Source organism: Lynx rufus, unplaced genomic scaffold, assembly GCF_022079265.1.
Source record: "Lynx rufus isolate CCGP_SWC_20201006 ecotype Redwood Valley unplaced genomic scaffold, mLynRuf1.p SCAF_1, whole genome shotgun sequence".
NCBI lineage: Eukaryota > Metazoa > Chordata > Mammalia > Carnivora > Felidae > Lynx > Lynx rufus.
The window spans coordinates 140,531,460-140,555,828 of record NW_025814823.1 but is presented as its reverse complement, the minus strand read 5'-3'; the positions used below and the strand labels follow the sequence as shown (position 1 = coordinate 140,555,828).

Below are 24,369 nucleotides of genomic sequence, written 5' to 3'. Positions count from 1 at the left end.
TCAGTTATGGTACCTCTTCATGTGTCTGTTGGCCATATCTATATCTTCTTTAGAAAAATGTCTATGATCCAGCAAATTCACTACTAGGTATTTACCCACAGAATACAAAACTACTAATTCAAAGGGATACATGCAGCCTGATATTTATAGCAGCACTATCAACAACACACAAATTATGGAAGTAGCCCAAGTCCCTTGACTGATGAATGGATTAAGAAGCCATACACACACACACACACACACACTAAAATATTACTCAGCCTTAAAAAAAGAATGAAATCTTGCCATCTGCAACGTCATGGATAGAGCTAAAGAGTATTATGATAAGTGAAATAAGTCAGTCAGACAAAGAAAGATACCATATGACCCCCCTCATATGTGAAATTTAAGAAACAAAACAAAGGAATAAAGGGAAAAAAAAGAGGCAAACCAAGAAAAAGACTCATAACTGTAGAGAACAAACTGACGGTTACCAGAGGGGAGGTGGATGGGGAGATATGGGAAATGGGTTATGGGGATTAAGGAGGGCACTTGGCGAGATGAGCACCAGGTGTTTTACGGAAGTGTTGAATCATTATATTGTACACCTGAGACTAATAACTATACTGTGTGTTAATTAACTGGAATCTGAAATAAAAACTTAAAAAAACAAAACAAAACAAGAAATGTGGCTAGATCGAATGAGATGTGCTATAAGTGCAAAATACCAAATTTGGAGACTTTATGAAAAAAAGAGCTTAAAATTAAGTCATTAATCATTTTTATATTGATTGTACATTGAAATTACACTATTTGGGGCATAATGAATTAAATAAAGTATTACAATTAATTTCACCTGTTTCCTTTTATTTTCTTTAGTGTGGCTGCTAGAAAATTTAAAACGACACATGTGACTTGCATTTCATTGCTATTGGACAGTGCTGCTCTAAGATGGTGGTTCCCAAAGAAGGGTCTGAGGACCAGTAGCAGGCATCAGCATCGCCTGAAAACTTGTTGCAAATGCAAACTCTCAAGTGTCATGCAGACTGACTGCATCAGAAACTCTGGACAGGGAGCCCTCTAGGTGATTCTTCTGATGCACACTTACCTAAGCCTGAGCGACCCCATCTCTAATTTGCGAATGATGACAGTACCCGCCTGGTGGTTACTCAGGTTAAATGGGATGCCAAGGACATAGCACATAGTGAGTGCTCAAAAGACTAGTTTTTATCATCATCGTTGCCATTAGGATTTCCCAAACATCTCTGCCTTGGGATTCCAGAGATTCCAAGCCCTTCTCTTCATAGACCATGAATTAATTACTTACTAAATCTAATGATTTAGAGTGGTGGCCACTAAATCAGAAATGACTCATGGATGCACCATCTATCACAAGGCTTTTTACTCATATACACGGGACAAAAATCTTTACAAATGGCAACAGTGACAGAAGCACACTACCCTGGAACATACATCATCAGTGACGTGGAGGAATTTCAGCTAATATTTTATTTATTCAGTAAACATTTACTGAATATCCACTAAATGCTAGGCACTATTTGACATTTCAGGGGTATTATAAGGAAACCATAAAGTTTAAAATGTGGTCAGTCATAAGTAACAAAATATAAACAAACCCGATATTACCATGTAAATCTCCACATTAAGAGTAGAACTTTCGACAGGCTTATTTTTGTACCTAGCCAAGTGTTTACCACATAGTAGGCACAAAATACCTGTTATTTTTCAGCCTTCTCTGCCTTCATAGATTAATGTGCCTTTTAGAACTTGAGTGGGAGTAACTTTACATATTCTGAACCAACCCTCCTAACTTGGAAATAAGGAAATAAAACTTGGGAGTGTCTTCAGGTCACAGAGCAGGATGAGGTATTAGGTCTCCTGATCCACACTTCCCTCCTCTCTCCATTTACCACAAACCATGGCACTGCAAAAGATTGGTTATTTTTCAGTTTACTGTTTTAAGTCAGGGATGTTTAGAGATAGAACCTGGGGCATGCATGTCGGGCTCCCCTAGGCACTAAGAGCCTATTGACCTAAAAGTGTAGGGCATTCTCTAACTGCCTCTTTTAAACAATAAACTAGGCAAAATAGAGTTGGACACAAATATTCTGAAACTATTAGCAAACAAAATTCTGGAATTTTCTTAATACCTCCTCTTTTCTTAGAACACATATATGGTGGTTTTACTCATTTAGCAACTATTTATTGAGTGTTTACTATGTACCAGGGGGATATGGCAGTGAACAAAACAGCTTAAAAATCCCTGTTCTCCCAGAGCTTCCAGAGAGAGGGAGATGAGCTTTATTCTGTGCAGAATGAAGATACTTTTTGTATATTAGAAATGGAAGGTGCTTGGGGTGGGAGGGATAATAAGGCTGAGAGGGGGTTAGGAGGTACTGAGGGGCTGCAATTAAGATAAGTGCTTAGGGAAGGTGAACCTGAGAAGGTGACCTCTGAGCAAAGTCCCAAAAGAGGCGAGAAAATGAGCTGGACAGTATCTGGGGGCAGTGCCAAGGCAGTTCCCTAAGATGAGAGCAGCTCTGGCATGTTCGAGGAAAAGCAAAGAGGCCAGTGCGGCTGGTGCCGAGCAAATGAGGAGAGAAGGGTGGAGAAGCCATGGGGAGCAAATTACCCACGGTCTCGTTGGGCTTTTCAAGCACTACTGGTTTTGCCACCCAGCTTTAGGACAAATAAAGGTAAGTCGTTTATAAAAACTATAATTGTCAGCAAAACTAAACTGGAAAAAAAAAAACTTTCCTAGCATATCAACAGCATCAAACAGTATAAGAAAGGAAAGCAGTGTGACTGGGAGTTATAGGGTGGATATGTACAGATTTCACTCATGAAGAATTTAAATATTACTTACCCAAAGGACAGGGTGAACCAAACAATTGTAAGCTTTATTGTATTATCCCTGACTGGGTAGTTGAAACATCTCATAAAAGTCAACCAAATCTGTGAAATATGCAAGAGTTAGTTTTCTTTCACAGTTAGCCAGCCAACCCACTCCCCAACCCCCTCCACCAGTTACAAAAACACTGAGTTTTCTTTTGGCCAGATTCATTCCAACTTAAAATGTAAAACCTGAAGGCTGTAGGGAACCAAATACTGCAAGTTTCACCATTTAGCTTCCTGCAGGCCAGTGGGCAAAGTAACCCAAGACCTCAGGGCACCCCATCCCAGCCAAGACTCTTTGCCTAGCACTTTTCCTTCCCAAAGATGGAATGTCTTGGCTAGCCTGCTTATCCCATGGGGATCCTTTTACCTGGTGCTAGTGCGGGAATTAGGTGACCTGGGCAGAAGCAGGCACAGCCCTACTCATGGAACTATTGCAATCAATCCTGCTTCTGACCAACCTCAAATGCAACAGGTTGGGCAGCAAGTCAGGGCACACTTTTTACTTACTCCGTAGAGTTCTGTCCGGATCCGAACAAAACACCTCCGGTACCATGTTCCTGTGTCACTCTCAATTTCAATCAGTTCATCTATTTGTTTTGGGGTTTTGATTCTGTTTACCTGTAAAGAGCAACACAGGGTAAGTGCTGAGTTCTCTTCTCTGAAGGCTTATAATTTGTTTTGAAAGAAGCAAAACCCAACTCCCACAGAAAGTATATAATCACTCCATTCATATATGAGACTATTGGCACAAGTATACAGATCCCAACACCACCTAAAAGAAGCGAATGAAAGGGAGTACCATAGAGTAAAGGCGAAGAACAAGTAGCAATGGAATAATATGAAACCAAAACACCCTTCTTTGAATCTTAACCACAAAGACACACATTAGCAGATAAAACATTCAGAGAGATTAGCTTCTGGATTAAGAATTATTTTGCTTGGAAGAGTCCAGGCCAGATGGCTTTCCAGGGGAATTCTACCAAACATTTAAGGAAGAGTTAATACCTATTCTCTTGAAGCTGTTCCAAAAAATAGAAATGGAAGGAAAACTCCTAAGCTCTTTCTATGAAGCCAGCATTACCTTGATTCCAAAAGCAGACAGAGACCCCACGAAAAAGGAGAACTATAGATCAATTTCCCTGATGAACATGGATGCAAAAATCCTCAACAAGATATTAGCCAACCGGATCCAACAGTATATTAAAAAGTTATTCACCACGACCAAGTGGGATTTATACCTGGGATGCAGGGCTGGTTCAATATCCGCAAAATAATTAACGTGATTCATCATATCAATAAAAGAAAGGACAAGAACCATATAATCCTCTCAATAGATGCAGAGAAAGCATTGGACAAAATACAGCATCCTGTCTAGATAAAAACCCTCATGAAAGTAGGGATAGAAGGAGCATACCTCGAGATCATAAAAGCCATATATGAATGACCCAATGCTAATACCATACTCAATGGGGAAAAACAGAGAGCTTTTCCCCTAAGGTCAGAAACAAGACAGGGATGTCCACTCTCGTCACTGTTATTCAATATAGTATTGGAAGTCTTAGCCTCTGCAATCAGACAACATAAAGAAATAAAAGGCATTCAAATCAGCCAGGAGGAGGTCAAACTTTCACTCTTCGCAGATGACATGATACTCTATATGGAAAACCCAAAAGATTCCACTAAAAAACTACTAGAATTGATTCATGAATTCAGCAAAGTTGCAGGATATAAAATCAACGCACAGAAATCGGTTGCATTCCTATACACCAACAATGAAGCAACAGAAAGAGAAATCAAGGAATCAATCCCATTTACAATTGCACCCAAAACCATAACTCAGGAATAAATCTAACCAAAGAGTTGAAAAATCTATACACTGAAAACTATAGAAAGCTTATGAAAGAAGTTGAAAAAAGACACCAAAAAAATGGAAAAAGATTCCATGCTCCTGGATAGGAAGAACAAATATTGTTAAAATGTCAATACTGCCCAAAGCAATCTACATATTCAATGCAATCCCTATCAAAATAACACCAGCATTCTTCACAGAGCTAGAACAAATAATCCTAAAATTTGTCTGAAACCAGAAAAGACACTGAATAGCCAAAGTGATCTTGAAAAAGAAAACCAAAGCAGGAGGCATCACAATCCCAGACTTCAAGCTCTACTACAAAGCTGTAATCATCAAGACAGTATGGTACTGGCACAAGAACAGACACTCAGATCAATGGAACATAATAGAGAACCTGGAAATGGACCCACAAACGTATGACCAACTAATCTTTGACAAAGCAGGAAAGAATATCCAATGGAATAAAGACAGTCTCTTCAGCAAGTGGTACTGGGAAAACTGGACAGCAACATGCAGAAGAATGAATCTGGACCACTTTCTTACACCATACACAAAAATAAACTCAAAATTGGTGAAAGACCTAAATGTAAGACAGGAAGCCATCAAAATCCTAGAGGAGAAAGAAGGCAAAAACCTCTTGGACCTTGGCTGCAGCAACTTCTTACTCAAGATGTTTCCGGAGGCGAGGGAAACAAAAGCAAAAATGAACTACTGGGACCGCATCAAGATAAAAAGCTTCTGCACAGCGAAGGAGACAATCAGCAAAACTAAAAGGCAACCGACAAAATGGGAGGAGATATTTGCAAACGACATATCAGATAAAGGTTTAGTATATAAAATCTATAAAGAACTTATCAAACTCAACACCCAAAATCCAAATAATCTAGTGAAGAAATGGGCAAAAGACATGAATAGACACTTCTCCAAAGAACACATACAGATGGCCAACCGACACATGAAAAAATGCTCAATTTCACCCATCATCAGGGAAATACAAATCAAAACCAAAATGAGAGATCACCTCACACCTGTCAGAATGGCTAACATTAACAATTCAGGCAACAACAGATGTTGGCAAGGATGCAGAAAAAGAGGATCTCTTTTGCATTGTTGGTGGGAATAAAAGCTGGTGCAGCCACTCTGGAATATAGTATGGAGGTTCGTCAAAAAACTAAAAATAGAACTACCCTATGACCCAGCAATTGCACTACTAGGTATTTATCCAAAGGATACAGGTGCCCTATTTTGAAGGGACACATGCACCCCCATGTTTATAGCAGCACTATCAAGAATAACCAAAGTATGGAAAGAGCCCAAATGTCCATTGAAGGATAAATGGATAAAGAATATGTGGTATATATATACAATGGAGTATTACTCGGCAATCAAAAAGAATGAAATCTTGCCATTTGCAACTATGTGGATGGAACTGGAGGGTATTATGCTAAGTGAAATTAGAGAAAGACAAACATCATATGACTTCACTCATAAGAGGACTTTAAGAAACAGATGAACATAAGGGAAGGGAAACAAAAATAATATAAAAACAGGGAGGGGGACAAAACAGAAGAGACTCACAACTATGGAGAACAAACTGAGGGTTACTGGAGAGGTTGTGGGATGGGGGGATGGGCTAAATGGGTAAGGGGCACTAAGGAATCTACCTCTGAAATCATTGTTGCACCATATGCTAACTAATTTGGATGTAAATTAAAAAATCAAAATTAAAAAATAACAAAAAAATAATAATAATAAATAAAAATGTGAAAAAAAAGGAATTATTTTGCTTGGACTGAAGTGGTGATACATACTTTACTTTGGAGCCTACTGATTTGATGAATTTGGCCTCTACAAACAGTTCTTAAGGCTTTTTCATCAGTTATCTTTATATTTTAAAAGGTGTCTTGCAAGTTATCTTTATATTTTATGACCCTTTCTTCCTTCTCCCGTAGCCTAACCCACAGCAGCTGATCAGCAGACAGCTACAGGAGACCATGGTGCAAAGTCAACAAAATGAGCTTTGACTGCAAGCATTAACACAGATTCTTCAGATGATGGGAGTTCAATGTGAAAGGCTGCATCTGGGACTTAAGTAAGCCTCTTTTGCTAAGGAAAAGAACCTAGATACAGGAGATACAAGGCTTTCAACACAGAGAACGAAGCCTGAAAGGAAGAAAAATAAAATAAAAAAAGAATGGTTCCTTTTGTGGACCTGTCCCACCTTACCCTGTTAGTCAACATTTATTTATTTTTGAGAGAGAACACAGAAATCTGCCCAAGTGTTACCCCTGCCAGGGATAACTTTTGAACACCAACATCCAAAGTAGCACTTCTATTGTGAGAATTCAGGTACTGAGGTTGTCTTTTGACAGCAGTGATTTGGGGACCCCCAGCATCTTCCAAATTATACAAGGTAGGTGGTAGCTTTCCGGCTATGTGAATATAGAGGTCTGTATTTATGAAAATAATGTCTGAGTCAAATGTGGGATTCCAACTAGAGTCAGCTCAAAATAATCCATGGTAGCCCAAAATGGAAATCTATATCATATGGGAGAGACGTATTTTACAGAACACCTAAGTTGACTTGGGAATGCAAGAAGGCTTCAGAGACTGAATCTGAGCTGGGGCTTATGGAGACATCATTTTTCATGTGTGGAAACAACATGGAGGCCATTCCAAGTGTGAGAGATACCATATGCAATCATCCTGAGGTGTGAGAGAAAACAGTGGAGTGGCTGACTACAACAGGTTTGAGATTCCTGAAGAACAGTTCAAGGGCAGAGGGCAGTGAGTAATGAGGCTGAATGAAATCAGTGGCAGCAGCGTGGAAAGTAAGGAACAGTGAAGAGTGGTATTTACGATGGAGAATGATGGGACATAGGGAGTTCTTGAATATTGGGGGGATAAAGGAAAGAAACAAATAGAGTAGTTTTAAGGTTCTAGTTTAAGGTGCTGCTGATATCTTCTGATAGAATTTAGTAAAATGAAGAAGATTGGAGACTCTTAAGGTGCTAAGTTCAGGCTTAGAAATTCATATTTGAAAGGAGAAATTCATATTTGAAAGGACACAGAAGGATGTCCACAAAGTCTTTCAACAGGCATGTCCAGAGTTCAGGAGAATTGCCCACTAGGAGATAGAAATGCAGCAAGTCGCTGGGATTAGCTAAGGAAAGTATAGAAGGTTAAAAGAGAAGTTAGTTAAAAATAGTCTTGGAAAACAATATTTAAGGTAGGGGCATCAGGAGAAGAGCTTAAAAAGGAGGCCTTTGAGGAATGCATGCAGGTTCTCTGTATCTTAGGCATGATATGGAAAAAGACAAATTTGTCACGGTGGAATCATGTAATGACTTTGAAAGTCACATAATAAATGACTTTGAGATTATCCACTCTTTTGGAGTGTTTCCCTTCTATTCTCACCTAACCTAGTAACAACATGGATGGCCACGTGTGAACATGGCTCTTTCTGGAAAAAAGAGCAGGTACGTAGCACAGCAAAGCCTGAGAAAGACTTATCTTCCCAGAAAACCTTTTGGTAAAAGGGTTTAACTTCATCTCGCTAAGAAGGGTTAAGTGACACTGAGTATCTAGATGATGTCTCAAGATTCCTCCAGCCTTGTGACCCTTTCATTAAAAAAATTCTTCCCCTATTGTGCAACTACTTAAAAAAAGGGCCTATTCAAAGGCTTCCAGGTCCTCAATGGAGGACATCCATTACTGATCTTCGTGTCTCCATTACACTGCATAAAAAATTTTGCGAAGAACGTGTGATAATTTAGATAAAGGCCAAACTGAAGGCTATATTTCCATTATAGGAAAAATTCATTTCCTAAATAAAAATGAAATGAATAAATGTCAGTGGACTATTTAACGAGGGACTAGTTTGGACCGTTTAAGACCTATTGTTGACATCATTTATAAGACACTGAAGATCTTATTTATGTTCACCTCATGTCTTATGATATGTCTGCCTAAACCTCTTTCAGATAAAACATTATTAGTCAAATTGTATATGACTGCATATGTAAAAAGATTTAAAAACCATTGTTCCTTCAAAAAATTCTATGCATCCAATTTTCAGTAATTAAAATTTTTTTTTAGTTTATTTTTGAGAGAGAGAGAGAGAGACACAGTGTGAGCAGGGGAGGGGTGGAGAGAGAGGAAGGCACAGAATCTGAAGCAGGTTGCAGGCTCCAAGCTGTCAGTACACAGCCCGATGCGGGCTCGAACCCACAAACCGTGAGATCATGACCTGAGCCGAAGTTGGCACTTAACCAACTGAGCCACACAGGTGCCCCTAATTTTTAATAATTTAGACCAGCATTCCCCATTGAGAATAAATTTTGTAACTAGAGGAGGGAAGAGCATTCCATGCAGAGTGAACAGTACTCACAAGGGCAGTAAGTGCAACATGTCTCAGTGAAACAGAAATATGAGGAATTGGAAGATAAGCGTAGCTGGTGCAGAGAGAGAAAAATCCACAATCTGGCCTTTTCAGGAAAGGTTTCCTGGCCCCTGGCGTAGAGGATTCTCTGAGAAGCAAGTACTCACCGAGAATACTTTCTCAGGCTGACCCCGCGCTCTCATGTTTGTATCATGAATTAACTTCAGAATCATCCAAGCTTCATCATGTTTTCCAACCTAAGAAATGCAAATAGACAGTGAGGTGCTAAAAGATGAAACACTTATACTCCCTGATTTTCCCATAACCATCTTGTGTTGTCAGATCAAATTGGGTGTAACTGTGCAAATGGGATATCCCACTGGATATCCTTAAGTACATTAGCAGTTCAGTGGATGGGTGTACCTGTAACTATAAATAGCATCTTTGGCTGCTAAAATTTCATGTATAAAAAAATAAGACATCTTCTCTTCACTAAGTGAAAAGTTGCTTGCTTCATTAGTAACATTAGTTACTTTCTGGCCACGAGAAAGCTTTTTCACACACTGATCCTTTAAAAGCATATCCCCATGAAGCCAACCCCTCCATGGTTCCATAGCAGCAAGGGAAAACGTACCTCCTAAAGAGGTAAACACACTTTCCTAGAATTCACAAGGAACTCTTTCCAACATATGTAGCTTCCTTGAATATTTGTAGTTATAGGTGTTACCTCTAACAAGAACCGTGGGCTTTCAGGCATGAATGTGAGGGCCACCACTGAGGAGACACAGGGGAGCGCACAGACTATCACGAACACACGCCAACTATGAAACTGGTAGGCTGATCCCATGCTGAAGCTCCATCCTGGAAAAGGAAGAAGAGAAGAGTGAAGGAGAGTGACCCTCAGACTGCCTTCTGGGAAAGCAAGGACCCCGCCATCATCGTGGGTGTCCACACTGCAAATTTATTAATCAAGTCTTAATAGAGAAGAATGACCCAGCGTGGGGATTAGCCACAGTGACCAGCTCAACTACACAACCACTGATAGGAGAGGTGAAAGAAAAACCAAAGGGGTCAGGGCTTAAGTATGGGGGTGCATGTGTGCTTCTTTACAACCAAATTCCAAAGGCCATGATGAATTTGGAATACTTTTTTCCAACAGACCACTGTGATGGGCATTTTGGTTTGCTCCTCCAGTCACAGACTGCCCACTCCTCTCCACCCTGCTGTGTGCCAGGAAACAGACCACTATGAAGGGAGTCAACTGGCTCCCTTGCCCATTGGCTTCCACTGGGTTTGGATAAAGGAAGCAGGGGCAGGAGAGCAGAGAGTGGGGACAGGACACTTATTTCCCTTGCTTCCCTTCTGCCTTGCCCTGGCTGGGTGGAGGTTTGGCATTGGTTATGCTTGCCCTCTGGGCCCTTCTTCTATAGTCATAGCTCTTGTCAACTTCTGGCAGTCCCTCCCTCTTCTTTCCCTTTGATGCCCAGGTGGGTACAAGATGTCCTCTTGCTACAAGCTCCTGGGTACTTCATTATTCCCTACCAGTTTCTTTTAACTGTTTCCACATGACTCTTTAGTGATCCCTTGAAAGGGTGTCTTTGGTTTGCTGCCCAGCACCCAGACCAGTACAATTATTAAGAAACGGCAGTTGTGGTATCTCTCCGTATGCACGTATCCTAAGATAGATCAAGAGAATTTTAAATTTCTAAATAGTATTTTTACTATAATATATATAATAAAAACAAGCATTATGGGATACAAACAGAAAACTCTTTCAGAACTAAAAGAAAGCCAATATTTGGATGAGGATAGAATGGTTAAAAGCTACATTCAAACATAATTCTAAAGGAGAAATAATGAAGGATAAAAAAATCTAATTGAAAACAGAGAGGAAATGTATACAGGCATAGGTGAATTATATTAGGCAAAATTTTAGTTTTTGGCATTGCTTGGCATTTATAAGTCCTTTTGTGAACAAAAGTCAGGCCATCCCTAAGAGAGCAGTGTAATTATTCATTATTTACACAAGAGCCAAGTGAGATTCTGAGGGTGACAACTTCCTTAAAGCCACAAAGCTGAAGTTACATATCAGAATCTTCTCCACCAGGATTTGAGGCCACACTCAATTTCATGTCTATGCACACTCACTCATAAACAGAATTTGTTGACAAATGACATAAACATCAGTGACACACTGTATCAATCTTAGATTAATAAATATTACCTGGGAATTTAACACATGAGGATTATATGAACTGATAAATTAACCACATCATAAACTTCAGGAGAGGATGTCTACTCTCTGTGTTCTATGTAGCGGAAATTCAAAAGCCTCAAATATCCAAAAACACAGAAGAAATTTTATGATGGAACAGAGAAAACATACCATGTTCACTTTGCATTTGATCTGAGAGCTTTTCATGAAGAATGTCTTTTTAAAAAAGATCTAGATCCTATTATTTTACACACTGGATGAAAAAGAAAAGCTTTACATGGCTGAATGAAGCAAAAGCAATGTTTTAAATGTCAGGCTACAGCACAGAACTATGTCACACTAGTGGATAGACCAGGAAACATCTTGTGATAGAATAATGCTCCCTCTCTACGTCCTCATCCCCATGCCTAGACCTGCGACTATGTTCCCCTATTGGCAAAGTTGCCTTGCAGGTGTGATTCCATTAAGGCTATTGAAGTACAATGATTGAGTCATAGAGCTGGGCTCCTGCTTACATAAACATAAGAGCCTTTTTGTAACAGAAAGAGAGACACAGAGATGTGATGACAAAAGTCAGAGGTGAGCTTGAGGAGAGACCTGAAGATACTACAGTTCTGGCTTTGAAGATGTAGAAGGGGCCACACACCAAGGAATGTAGGTGGCTTGCAGAGGCTGGAAAAAGCAAGGCCATGTATTTTCCCCTCGAGCCTCCAAGAAGCCCTGCCAACTCATCTAGACGCCCAACTTCCAGAATTTGAGAATAATAAATTTGTGCTGGTTAAAACCAGTAAGTTTGTGGTGATTTCTTACAGCAGCATGAAGAGAGCAATATGCTTCTCTTTGCAGTTACAGCTTTAGGGCTTACCTGATTGACAGCAATTACATTAAAGAATTTCAGCTCTTCTCTCTGAAACCTCAGGCCCCTTGCTTTGGCTCGGACTTCTCTAGACGCTTCTCTGGTGATTTCACTCTCCTTCTCGACAGCTGGTCCTGGTATAGCCCTTCACTTCCCCTGCTCCTGAACATCACAGCAATAGGGAAGAGACTGATCGCAGTGTGATGCCAGTTGAGCACTTTTCAGCCTACAGAGGAAACTGGACTACACATAGAATCTAAACCCAGAGGAGAGCTAGCTGGTACAGAGTTCAGCTTTCCTCAGCTGAAAATGCAGTTTTTTCAGGTAGATTCTTCTCTCCAGCAGCCGAAGCTTAGCCTATTCGTTGTGTTTCATGTCATTCTCTACTTCATTAGCCATGAGGTTGGTCTTCTGACCCCGTGATTGGGGTATGCGTGCACACATACATTGTGGTCTTGCTTTACATAAAGGGTGTGTGGTCCACTCATTTCTCTCTCCTTTTTTTTTTTTTTTTTGCAATATGCTTTTCCCTAGGCTCCAAAACTCTTTTGTAGCCTTTTTAGGTCCCTCTTCAAATCTCTAGCCATCTACTCCACTCCTTGCACTTGACCCTACCTACTGTTTTTTTTGAGAAAACAAGCACAGAGAGAACCACACACATCTCATCTTCTCGCTGCTGAATACCCCTACCCACCCGCTCCTGTCCACACCCTCTTCTTGGGCAGTTCGTCTGTGGAAACCAATCCAAGGTCAACCTGTCCACGTGGCTCTGGAGCCCAACCTTCTCTCTCTCTCAAGGACAGAACTCCTGTAGTTATCTATCCTTTCTCTCCAGCCCTCCTCATGGTGTTCTCTTGCCTTACTCAGTGGGTCATTTCCTCAGCATACCCATCTCCACCATCTAAGAAAAAACCCTGTCTTGACCCCCACAGGCCTCTCCAGTTGCACAGCTACTCCTCTATCCCCATCACGGCCAATTGTTCTCAAAAGAATGGTCTATAGCAACTCTCTCCACTTTCTCATCCAATATTCTCACCTCAAATAGGCTTCTGCCCCCAAATTCAACAGAAATTGTGCCAGTCAAGGTCATCTGTCTTGCCAAATTTAATGGTCACTTCTCCATCCTCTTCTTACTCGAACTCTCTCAATCATTCCATATAGTTGACCATTCTCTTTTCTTGGAAGAAGTTATTCTCCTTATCTTCCTCATCACTACATGTATTAATTTCCTTCCCACCTCAATGACTTACCTTTAGTTTTTGTAATAGCTCTTTCTCTGACTAGCTCCCCAAAGTTGGCATATACCAAATATTGACTGTCAGTCCTGTTTTCTGGCTACAGGTTCTTTCTTGGAAGACTCATGGATTTCCATGACTTTAAGCACCATCTATATGCCATTGTCTCTGAAACACAGACTGTTTTCTTTCTAGAGCTCCAGAAACCCATCTCCATCTGCCTATTTACATTTTTACAGAGGTGTCTAATAAGCATCTCAAAGTTTCTGTGTCCAAAATGGAACTTTTGATTTCCTGCTCTGCTATCAAAGAAAAGTCTTGTTTTTCCTTCAGTATTTCTCTTTCAGCAAATGATACACTGCCAGCCACCCAGATATTTGTGCCAAAAACCAGGTCCGCATCCTTGACTCTTCCCCTCACCACACTCAAGGTCCAATCTCTCAGCAAACTCTATCTCTACAATAGACCTCCAAGCTACTCATGTCTCCACCTCTCCCTGGTACCACAGAGCCCCTGGCTGGCAACACTGTACCGCTGACTTTCAGCAGGAGCCTCACTCTCCTTTCCCTGCCTCTCCTGGCGTGTCACAGGCCACTCTCCCGACACAGCCAGACTTATCCTGTTGAAATGTCAACAAGAGCATTTCATTCTGCTTCCTGAAAGCCTCCAATGGCTCCCAAGACCTTTGGACTGAATCCAAATGCCTTGCCATGGCCTCTGGAGCCAACAGAAACAGATCCCTACCTACTTACCTGAGCTCACCTTCTGCTGGTCTCCTTGCCCTCTTGGTCCAGATCCACCTTCCTGCTGCCAGTTCTCTGAACATAAAAAGCTTAATTCCATCTTAGGGGCTTTGCCTTATTTCCTTGGAAGCCCAGCCATACATTTGAAAATAATGTTTGTTATGTTTTAGCTGGCCTTTCTATGAGTTTTGAAAGTGAGAGGGTCTTTCAGGCAGTCTCATCACCAGTGTAGTTCCCTTGGGGTCTTTGCATTTGATATTTTCCCTGCCAGAACTGCTCTGCCTGAATATTTGCATACATTCATGCTTCCCTCACACCTTTCAGGTCAGTTTAAGGTTATCTATCTCTTCAGAGAGGCCAATCACTGAATCCCACTCTCCATCACCAAGGCCTGTTTTATCGTTTCCACAGCACAAAGCTGTCAACCGCATTGATTCGTTGACATGTTTACTATCTGTCTCTCTTCCTGTCATCAGAGCAGGAACTTGGCTTTTGTTCCTCACCAATATATTCTCAGTGCCTACAGCAAGTCCTGGTCCATAGAATAATGTTTTTAAACACCTGCTAAATGAAAGCACACACACACACTCTCTCACAGTGCTCGTGTGTGTAGACGAACATGTGAAAAACCACAGCAGGCTAATAAGACTTATTTTCTATTGTCATTTAAAAAAATGTACTTATTTACTTAGAGAGAGAGAGAGAGCACGGGAGCCAGGGAGGGGCAGAGAGAAGGGGAGAGAGAGAATCCCAAGCAGGCTCTCACTGTCAACACAGAGCCCAATGTCGGGCTCCAACTCATCAACGTTGAGATCATGACCTGAGCTGAAATCAAGATTCAGATGCTTAACTGACTGAGCCACCCAGGAGGCCCTCTTTTGGCATTTTTTTAAATGCACCCTAAATAGCAAAACAACACTGATTTACTTTTCCAAATTAAATTAGTAATTTATATAGTGTAAAATTGATTACTTTTTCCATTATACAGTTCAAGTTTGATCAACGTACAGTCACATAACCACCATCATAATCAAGATGCAGAGCAGTTCCATCCCCCTAAAACATTCCTCCCTGCTGCCCTTTTATAGTCACCCCTTCCTCCCTCCCTAACCACTGATAACCACTGGCTTTTATAGTTGCCTTTAGTTTGGCTTTTTCCAGAAGGTCATATGAATGGAATCATACTGTACACAGCTTTTTGAATCTGGCCTAACACACTTAGAATAATGCCCCCATGCAGATTGTCGCACATATCAATACTTTGTCCCTTTTCACGGCTGACTACAATTCCCTTGGGTATGGGATGGATCCCAGCTTGTGTATCCACTCTCCAGCTGAAGGACTGTTGGACTGTTTCCAATTTCAGGTGATTATAAATGAAACAGCTGCAAACATTTCAGACAGGTTTTTTTGCATCCTAAGACTTCCTTTTTCTTGTGTAAATACCCCGGAGCGAGTTAGTCGAGTCATAGGATAAATTTATATTTAGTTTTATAAGAAACTGCCAAACTGTTTTCCACAATGGCTGTACCACTTTACATATCCTTCAGTAGTGTGTAAGAGCTCCAGCCACTTCTCATCCTTCCTGCCACTTTTTTTTTTGTCAGTTTAGGCATTTTTATTGGCCATTCTAATAGGAGCATAGTGGTATTTCACCACAGTTTTAATTTGCATTTCCTTACTGACTAGTGATAACCTTAACTTACTTTGTTTATTCATTCATACTTTCTCTGAGCGCCTGTAAACGCTAGTCACAATGCTCCACGGTGTGGAGGCTAATAAGACTTATTTTCTGCCCTCAACGAGTTCCAGTCTAGTTGAAGAGGCAGATATTAGTTAACAGACACAAGAAACAGTACCACCCATGCTAGAAAAGGTTATGAAGAAAGCGTGGTTGGAGTACAGAAGAAGCAGAGGTATCTACCCAAAGGAGTATTGTCTTCAGAGCCTCAGCTACATTTCTTTTCTGATTTGGGTCCTGAACAAAGAGCTAATTCTTCAATTTCTAATATCTGAGTTAGAGATACAATTCAAATCAATACTTAAGAAGTGGGGGTGCCTGGGTGGTTCAATCAATTGGCCATCAGACTTCAGTTCAGGTCATGATCTCACAGTCAGTGAGTTAAGCCCCGCGTAGGACTCTGTGCTGACAGCTCAGAGCCTGGAGCCTGCTTCGGATCCTGTGTCTCCCTCTCTCTCTGCCCCTCCCCAGCTCATGCTCTCTCTCTCTCTCTCTCTCTCTCTCTGTCTCTCAAAAATGAATAAACATTAAAAAAATAAAATAAAAAAGATACTTAAGAAGTGGGTGACAACTGCCAAGACAGGTTGTGCCATGCTTGGTCCCTAACTCTTTTCTTCCTTATTTCAACCATCTGACCTGGAGAAAAGGAGGACAGCTCTCAAGTGAGAGGAGGGAATCCTAGGAAGGGAGTCCACTGCTACTCTCCTTTTATGACATGCCCCTGCAGGAGGTGGGGTCATAGACTGAGGGATGATATTCTGTGGCTTGAATGAGAGACAGACACAGTGAAGGTTTTCAGGAATGGCTGTGCAGATGCTTTGTTAAACTAAAATACCATTACCTGGACCAAAAGCGAGTAAAAGAATGAAGTGGTGAGACACTGACCACCCTAACTATTTAGCCATGAATTCTTGGGACTCCTCTCCAGCTCTATTTCAAGACGGCTTAAATTTGAGTTTGAAAATCATATAAAACCAAAACCACAAACATCAGGAAGTGGGGAGACATCCACAGGAGTGAAGGACTGGAAAAAGAAACCAAGCCACATGCAACTAGGAAAGTGGGTTGTTGCTTTAGGACACTCATCTGCACTTACAAAATGGATTCTCTTAAATGAGCCTTCTCTGTTGGCACCCACACCTTTCTTGTCTTTAAAAAAAAAAAGATTCTTGTGTGGGAGGTAGTTCTAATTATCCTTTGGACTTTGTTTAAAAAAAATACTCATTAAAATGTCATAGTGAGGGATTTATCTACATATAATGTAAATTCCATGCAAGGAAGGACCTCAATTAGGGTATTACAGAAAGCAGTTACTGCATAGCGCTAATCAGTGTGACGCTAATAAGAGCATTATGTGTCCTGCATAATAATCAAGGCCATTTACAAGCCTCAAGCCAATGTGCTTTAGGACTGCAGAAACCAGCTGCCTCCCCAGTGGTGTGACTGTCTGAAATCTTTCAGGGTGCCAAGGCAGAGGTATGTGACGCATGCAGAAGAAGAATGCTGGCTTTCATGTTCTTTTTTGGTCTTAGTCTCTGATGCACTGGGGAATGAACACCTACTTTACTGATCAATATTTGGTTGCCAGTTAGGTAATATTATTAGGACACAGTCTTTGGTAGGAAGGCAGATTTTAGGTGCAAGACACAGATTCAGCATTCTAAAACATAAACAATCCATGTTAATAACAAATAAATATTCTATGCGAGATGAGTTTTTAATAGCTAAGAAGTAAATCACCTATATTTATTTGTCATTGGTCTTCATTCACAAGGTATACAGACAACTAAAATTCTCTTTAGAAAAGCAGCTGAGGGGCGCCTGGGTGGCTCAGTTGGTTAGGCGGCCGACTTCGGCTCAGGTCATGATCTCGTGGTCCGTGAGTTCGAGCCCCGCGTCGGGCCCTGTGCTGACAGCTCAGAGCCTGGAACCTGTTTCAGATTCTGTGTCTCCCTCTCTCTGACCCTCCCCCGTTCATGCTCTGTCTCTGCCTGTCTCAAAAATAAATAAAAACGTTAAAAAAAATTAAAAAAAAAAAGAAAAGCAGCTGAAAATCCATTTTCTCAAGTGGCCAACAAACATAGGAAGGGAACAACGACCAGATGAATTTCTGATTTTAGTCTTACAGAAATAAAATCGTATCCCCTCAAAAGGTCACTGGTTTACAATATAAATACTACCTAATCAATATGAAACATTAACACTTGGCTAGAAACTCAGGTTGTCATGCATCTAAAGTCACCTGTGGCTTTACAGCCAGATGCAGCTGGACAGTCCCTGTTGCTCATAGCAGAGATTTTCACCTTCTCTTTATTTGTGAAAAAAAAGAGGAGGAGAAAGAAGCAGGGGGGAGAGGAAAAGTTAAATAAACCATGGTATAGCCAGCAAAAGCACACAATATAGCTACTTGCAAAGAACAAGGTGGATCTTTTTTTTTTTTTAATTTTTTTTAACGTTTATTTATTTTTGAGACAGAGAGAGACAGAGCATGAACAGGGGAAGGGCAGAGAGAGAGGGAGACACAGAATCTGAAACAGGCTCCAGGCTCTGAGCTGTCAGCACAGAGCCCGACGCGGGGCTCGAACTCACGGACCGTGAGATCATGACCTGAGCCGAAGTCGGACGCTTAACCGACCAAGCCACCCAGGCACCCCAAGGTGGATCTTTCTGAAATGATATGGAATATGTCCAAGTTACACTGTTCAGTAAAAAAAAAAAAAAAAAAAAAAGTTCTTTTCCAAACAGTGTAAATAGTAATGATTTCAATTTTATATACACATAAAACATGTCATATGTAGAAAACAAGCTGGGGGGGGAGGGAAATAGACTAAACTATTTTATTTTTATTTCATTTAAAAAATTTTTATTTTAGGGAGAGAATGTGGGCAGAGGAGAAGGGCAGAAGGAGAAAGAGACTCTTAAGTGTGGAGCTCAACACAGGGCTCAATCCCATGACCCTGGGATCATGACCTGAGCCAAAATCAAGACTAAGATGCTCACTCAACCGAGCCACCCAGGCAGCCCTTTATTTTTATTTTATTGTATTTTTTAAATTTTTACTAAGCTATTTTAACAGGCAACTCAAGGTACGGAGTGGGTGCTAACAGGGGACTTTCACTTTCGGCATTACTTGTTTAATTTGAGTATCATACTACTTTGTGATATTTTTTATTCAGAAAAGGAGAAAAAGCTTTTTAAAGAGTTGTAAGCCTTTGATTTTTCTCAAGTACAAGGTATGATGGGAAGAGAGAAAGGATAAGGAAAGTGGAATGATAACTGTGACACTACTCAGCATCCATAGAAGTTGTGGAACTAAACCAAGGTTGATTCTGATTGGGACGAATCAAAACATTGCCACTACAGGGGCGCCTGGGTGGCTCAGTCGGTTGGGCGTCCGACTTCAGCTCAGGTCACGATCTCGCAGTCCGCGAGTTTGAGCCCCGCGTCGGGCTCTGGGCTGATGGCTCAGAGCCTGGAGCCTGCTTCCAATTCTGTGTCTCCCTCTCTCTTTGCCCCTCCCCCGTTCATGCTCTGTCTCTCTCTGTCTCAAAAATAAATAAACGTTAGAAAAAATTAAAAAAAAAAAAAACATTGCCACTACAGTGCTCATTTATGGATAGCAATGAGAAAGTGCCAGAGACTACCTTGGTGTCTCCAGGTGGGAAAGAAAACAACACTCATAGACCTTTGATCTTTGAACCAGTAACTCTAATTATTTTCTGATTTTGGATTCTTGGGGCAGAGGCCAGTTGCATCTTGAGCTGCAATCAGCACTACTGCCAACACTGATACACAAAGCAATCACACACACACACAAAAATTGGCAGGGATCCACCTGCAGCACATAACCACGCCTTTGAAAAGTGCGAGCCAATTCAGCTGGAATTATGCACTCCAGGGAGAGGGCCCAAGTCCAACTAACTGCAGGAGTCATCTTTCTCTAAGAGGAGGCCCAAGCAAAAGCTAATTTTCCCTATTAGTTTCTCTATTTCTGTCTCTGAGCTCTGGTCCTACCATTTGGAATGCACAGAGTGAGTGGTCAACAGCAGAAGGAAGTCATGTTACACTTCTGGTTCCTGAGTGTGGCTTGTCACCCTTGCTTTCAAAGAAACAAACTTCCTGGTGGCTTTTTTGGAAGTTATTTATTTTGAGAAAGAGAGACAGAGAGAAAGCAAGCAAGAGAGGGGCAAAGAGAGAGGGAGAGAGAGAGAGAATCCCAAGCAGGCTCCACACTGAGCGCAGAGCTCAATGTGGGCTCCATCTCACAAGAACCATGAGGTCATAACCTCGGCCGAAATCAAAAGTCAGACACTTGACTAACTGAGCCAGTCAGGTACCCCTACCTGGTGGCTTTTGAAAGTCCGAAGTTCATGGGCTTGTTTTCCAAGGTTACTTTTTTCTGTTATATCTTCTGTGAGTGCTTCAAATGTGAAAAGAGAGAATGAGAGGACCTTTCCAGAAAGAATTCCTGCTGCATGTATGACTCATTCGAACACGGTGTTTCCTAAGCTCCACTGAAAGAAATAACGAGTCCAAGGGTTTGAAAAAAGCTGATAGCATAAACTGTGTGTGTGTGTGTGCGTGTTTGTGGCTGTGTGTGTTTCTTATTACAACAAAGGCCCTTGGGGATTTTCTTTTGTAGACAGTAATATAATATTAATATTATGATAATGTAGGTCAATTAAAATTTTATCAAAGATTTTTATGTAAATATTTACTACAGTAGCCTATAAAACTGGCAAATTTTGACCACATGCAAATGAAGCTTCTATCATAAATGCATATACAGGCAGCTCATTACTGTTTAAATATACATTCTTATATATTCATATATATTATCTTATAGCATATCTTATAAACACACATTGACTTTCCTTTTCTATCTTACTCGCATAAATATTTATTTAAAATCAACTGTACATGTGTGCAGGTTTATATTAATATATAAACTCATACAGAAGCTGATGACCAGCCTTTGGAAACTGAAGAGCAAACAAAACCAAATGTTGGCAAGTCTTACATTGGGTAGCAAGTCGAGCTAACAGACTCTAAAGTTCATTCTAGGGCTAAGCTTCTTTCTGATTCTAAAATCTTGTGCCTAGAACAAATGAAGCCATTAGAAATTCTTTCTGGAGTATAGATCCATGATAAGAAATGAAGCACTTTCAAACTTGACAAAAATAAAACTAAACAAACTTGTAAACTTAAACTGCAGTTAGTTTGGACACAAATGCCAAAGGCTGGGAGAGGACTCATGGCAAGATAATGATACTTATTTGATATATTAGTAACTCAGCCTGCTATTAAAGTAGCTGTCCTTAAAAATCCTTTTAAATTATTTTGTGATTGAAGTACAGTAAACACACAATGTTATATACATTCGTTTCAGGTGTGAAACATAGTGATTTGACAAGTCTGTTCCTTATGCTGTGCTCATCACGAGTGTAGCTGCCATCTGTCACTTTACAAAGCTATTATGATATCATTGACTATATTCCCTATGCTGTGTCTTTTATCCCCATGATGTAGTCACTCAATAACTGGAAGCCTATGTCTCTCTCTCCCCTTCACCTGTTTGACCCATCCCTGTACCTCACCCCCTTTGACAGCCATTAGTTTGTTCTCTGTATATATGGGTCTGTTTATGTTTTTTGGTTTTTAGTCTACAGGTACATGAAATCATACGGAATTTTATCTCTACGATTTATTTTACTTAGCATAACACCCTCTAGGTCCATCCATGTTGTCACAAATGGCACAATCTCATTCTTTTTTATGACTGAGTAATATTCCATTGTATATATACCACATCTTTATCCATTCATCTCTTGATGGACACTTGGGTTGTTTCCATATCTTGCCTATTGTAAATAATGCTGCAATAAAAACAGGGGTGCATATATCTTTGTGAATTAATGTTTTCATTTTCTTTGGTTAAATATCCTGTAGTGGAATTATTGGATGTGAGATCTCTACTTTTAATTTTTTGAGGAACCTCCATATAGTTTTCCACAGTGGCTGTGCCAATTTTCACATGCACCAAGAGAGCACAAGTGTTCCTTTTCCTCCACATCTTTGTCAACACTTGTTTCTTGTCTTTTTTATTTTGGCCATTCTGACAGGTGTGAGATGATGTCTCATTATAGTTTTGATTTGCATCTCCCTGATGATTAGTGATGTTGACCATCTTTTCATGTGTCTGTAGGCCATCTGTATGTCTTTGGGAAAAATGTCTCTTCAGGTCCTTTGCCCATTTTTTTATTGGTTATTTTTTTGGTTTTGAGTTGTGTCAGTTCTCTATGTATTTTGGTTATTAATCCCTTATTAGATACATCATTTGCAAACATCTCCCAATCAGCATGTTGCCTTTTTGTTTTATTGACAATTTCCTTTGCTTGCAAAAGCTTTTTATTTTGGTATAGTCTCAGTTATTTGTTTTTGTTTCCCTTGCCTCAAGAGATACATCTACAAAAATGTTTCTATGCTCCACATCAAAGAAATTACTGCCTATGTTTTCTTCTAAGAGTTTATGGTTTCAGGTTGCACAGTTGAATCTTTAATCCATTTTGAGTTAATTTTTGGGTATGGTCTAAGTAAAATACTTTTTTTTTCCTAAACAGTGTTCCATACAACTTCAGGGCCCCTATTCTATTCCAGATCAGGACTTCTTTTTGTTCTTTGCACACAGCCTCAGCAAGATCTCATTAATGATCAACAAAAGCTCTCTGCCCATTCCCTGAAGATTTTCAATGATATGGCACAAAAATACTAATGGAATCCATTCTTAGGTGAAAGATCTTTCCCCAGGGTGGGGATAAGGAGAAGGCCATAATATTTCCAGTGTTATGACAACAGAGGTCAGCCTGAGTGCTCTTTGTCGCTGATGCCAAAGGTCATACTCATACATCTTTGCTAACTGTTGACCTGTCTACCTGCTTCTTTTTTCTATCCCCATTTCTTGCCTGTAGTCTCTGATCCAGAACACATCATTTAACACTTGACAAGTTAAACAGCTGTTTAGCTCATGATTCAGGCCCAAAATGACCCTTAGATCTTTGTCATTTATGTCAAAGAAATTCCATGCTAATGGGCTGGGAAACACATGCAACCACATGACCTGGGAGCTCTGGTTTCCAGGCCTTCTGCCTCAAGGAAAGTGACATTGAACACTCCAAGTCCTGTGGATGGCAATACAACTCTAGAGAGGTCCCTATTAGCCCCATCGCCAGATATTGCTTACTTGTATCCAATTTAACTCCACTGAGAGAACAACTTTCACATCATCTCAGGTTCCTGAGACTCACTGACGCCAGATGTTTCTTCAAAGGCCCCAACCCAAGGGGAGGCACTCAACCTTCCTCACAGCTTTCCACACTAGATATGTGAGAGTCAGCCTCTACTCTCCTCCTTCTCTATGTCCAGTCGACCACTGAGAAATGCAACCCTATTTTCTGTATATCTTCCAAGCCTCTCCCTTCCTCTCCATTCCTGCTTTCCTTGAGGCCCTTGTCCTCCATAACCTCATAGGGCTGATCTGCAGCTGGCGTGGGTCTTCATGGCTGCGCCCACTGCTGAAATACTGAAGGACACACATCATGGGGGTTGCTCAGAGCCCTCGCACTGTGGACCTCTCATGGTAAAGGCACAAAGGGGTAGCACCAGCCTAGCAGCAGGCCTCGGAACCTGGCTCCAGGGCTTTGGTTTTCTCTCTTCTGACTGGTCACAGCCCTGTCGCTAAATAATTGTAATACCTTCTCCCTTTAATAGGCTCCAGCTTCCAATCTGCCTAGTCTAGTCTATTTTCTGAGTACTTCAAGAGATGTTTCTATCCTATTACTCACCAACATAAAACCTTTCCAGTGGTTCTGTGTAGGCCCTTCAGGATAGAGTCCAGAGTTTTCAGTGTGACCACAGGCCCTCCAACACCTGGCTCCTGCCTCGGTCTGCATCCTCATTCCTCACGGACCCCTCCTTCTACCATTTATTACCTGCAAATACTTTTGCAGCTTCACTATTCCTTACCCTTGTCAATTTGGAGAATTCCTAAACTTTAGTCTTCTATTAGCCAAGTAGAGAGAAGTGTTCTCTATAAATTCTTCTGGACACATTAAAAGGTATTCACTTCCCCCTCCCAGTGAGTTTTCTGGATATTCTGTAAATTCCCACAGGACTTAGCACAGTGACGGAGAGCAAAGCCCCATGAGAGAGTGATTAATTTATCTCCAAGTCTGTTCCTTGAAGCCGGGGGCCACATCTTATTCATCTTTAGTATAAAATGGCAGAGTAGTCATCCAGCAAATGCTTACTTAATTACCAATGAAGAACCCACTCTTGGATTCCTTTATAATCAGAGTTTGCCTCGTACATTCCAAAGCAACTTTCTGGAAATGTCTCTATTTCCTAATTTTTAACTATATGGAAGGTTTTTTTTTAAAATTTTTGTTTTGT

General features: G+C 40.7%; 1 protein-coding gene across 1 annotated transcript in view; it reads right to left on the bottom strand.

Annotated features, from left to right (window-relative positions):
- Nucleotides 1–24,369, bottom strand: part of SV2C (synaptic vesicle glycoprotein 2C) — a 162,905-nt gene that overhangs the window by 27,531 nt on the left and 111,005 nt on the right. The window contains exons 4-7 of the mRNA XM_047069225.1: nucleotides 9,859–9,992; nucleotides 9,299–9,388; nucleotides 3,406–3,516; nucleotides 2,867–2,955 (exon numbers count right to left, since the gene is read on the bottom strand). Of these exons, the coding sequence (XP_046925181.1) occupies nucleotides 2,867–2,955; nucleotides 3,406–3,516; nucleotides 9,299–9,388; nucleotides 9,859–9,992 (424 nt within the window). The remainder of the gene's footprint in view (nucleotides 1–2,866; nucleotides 2,956–3,405; nucleotides 3,517–9,298; nucleotides 9,389–9,858; nucleotides 9,993–24,369) is intronic.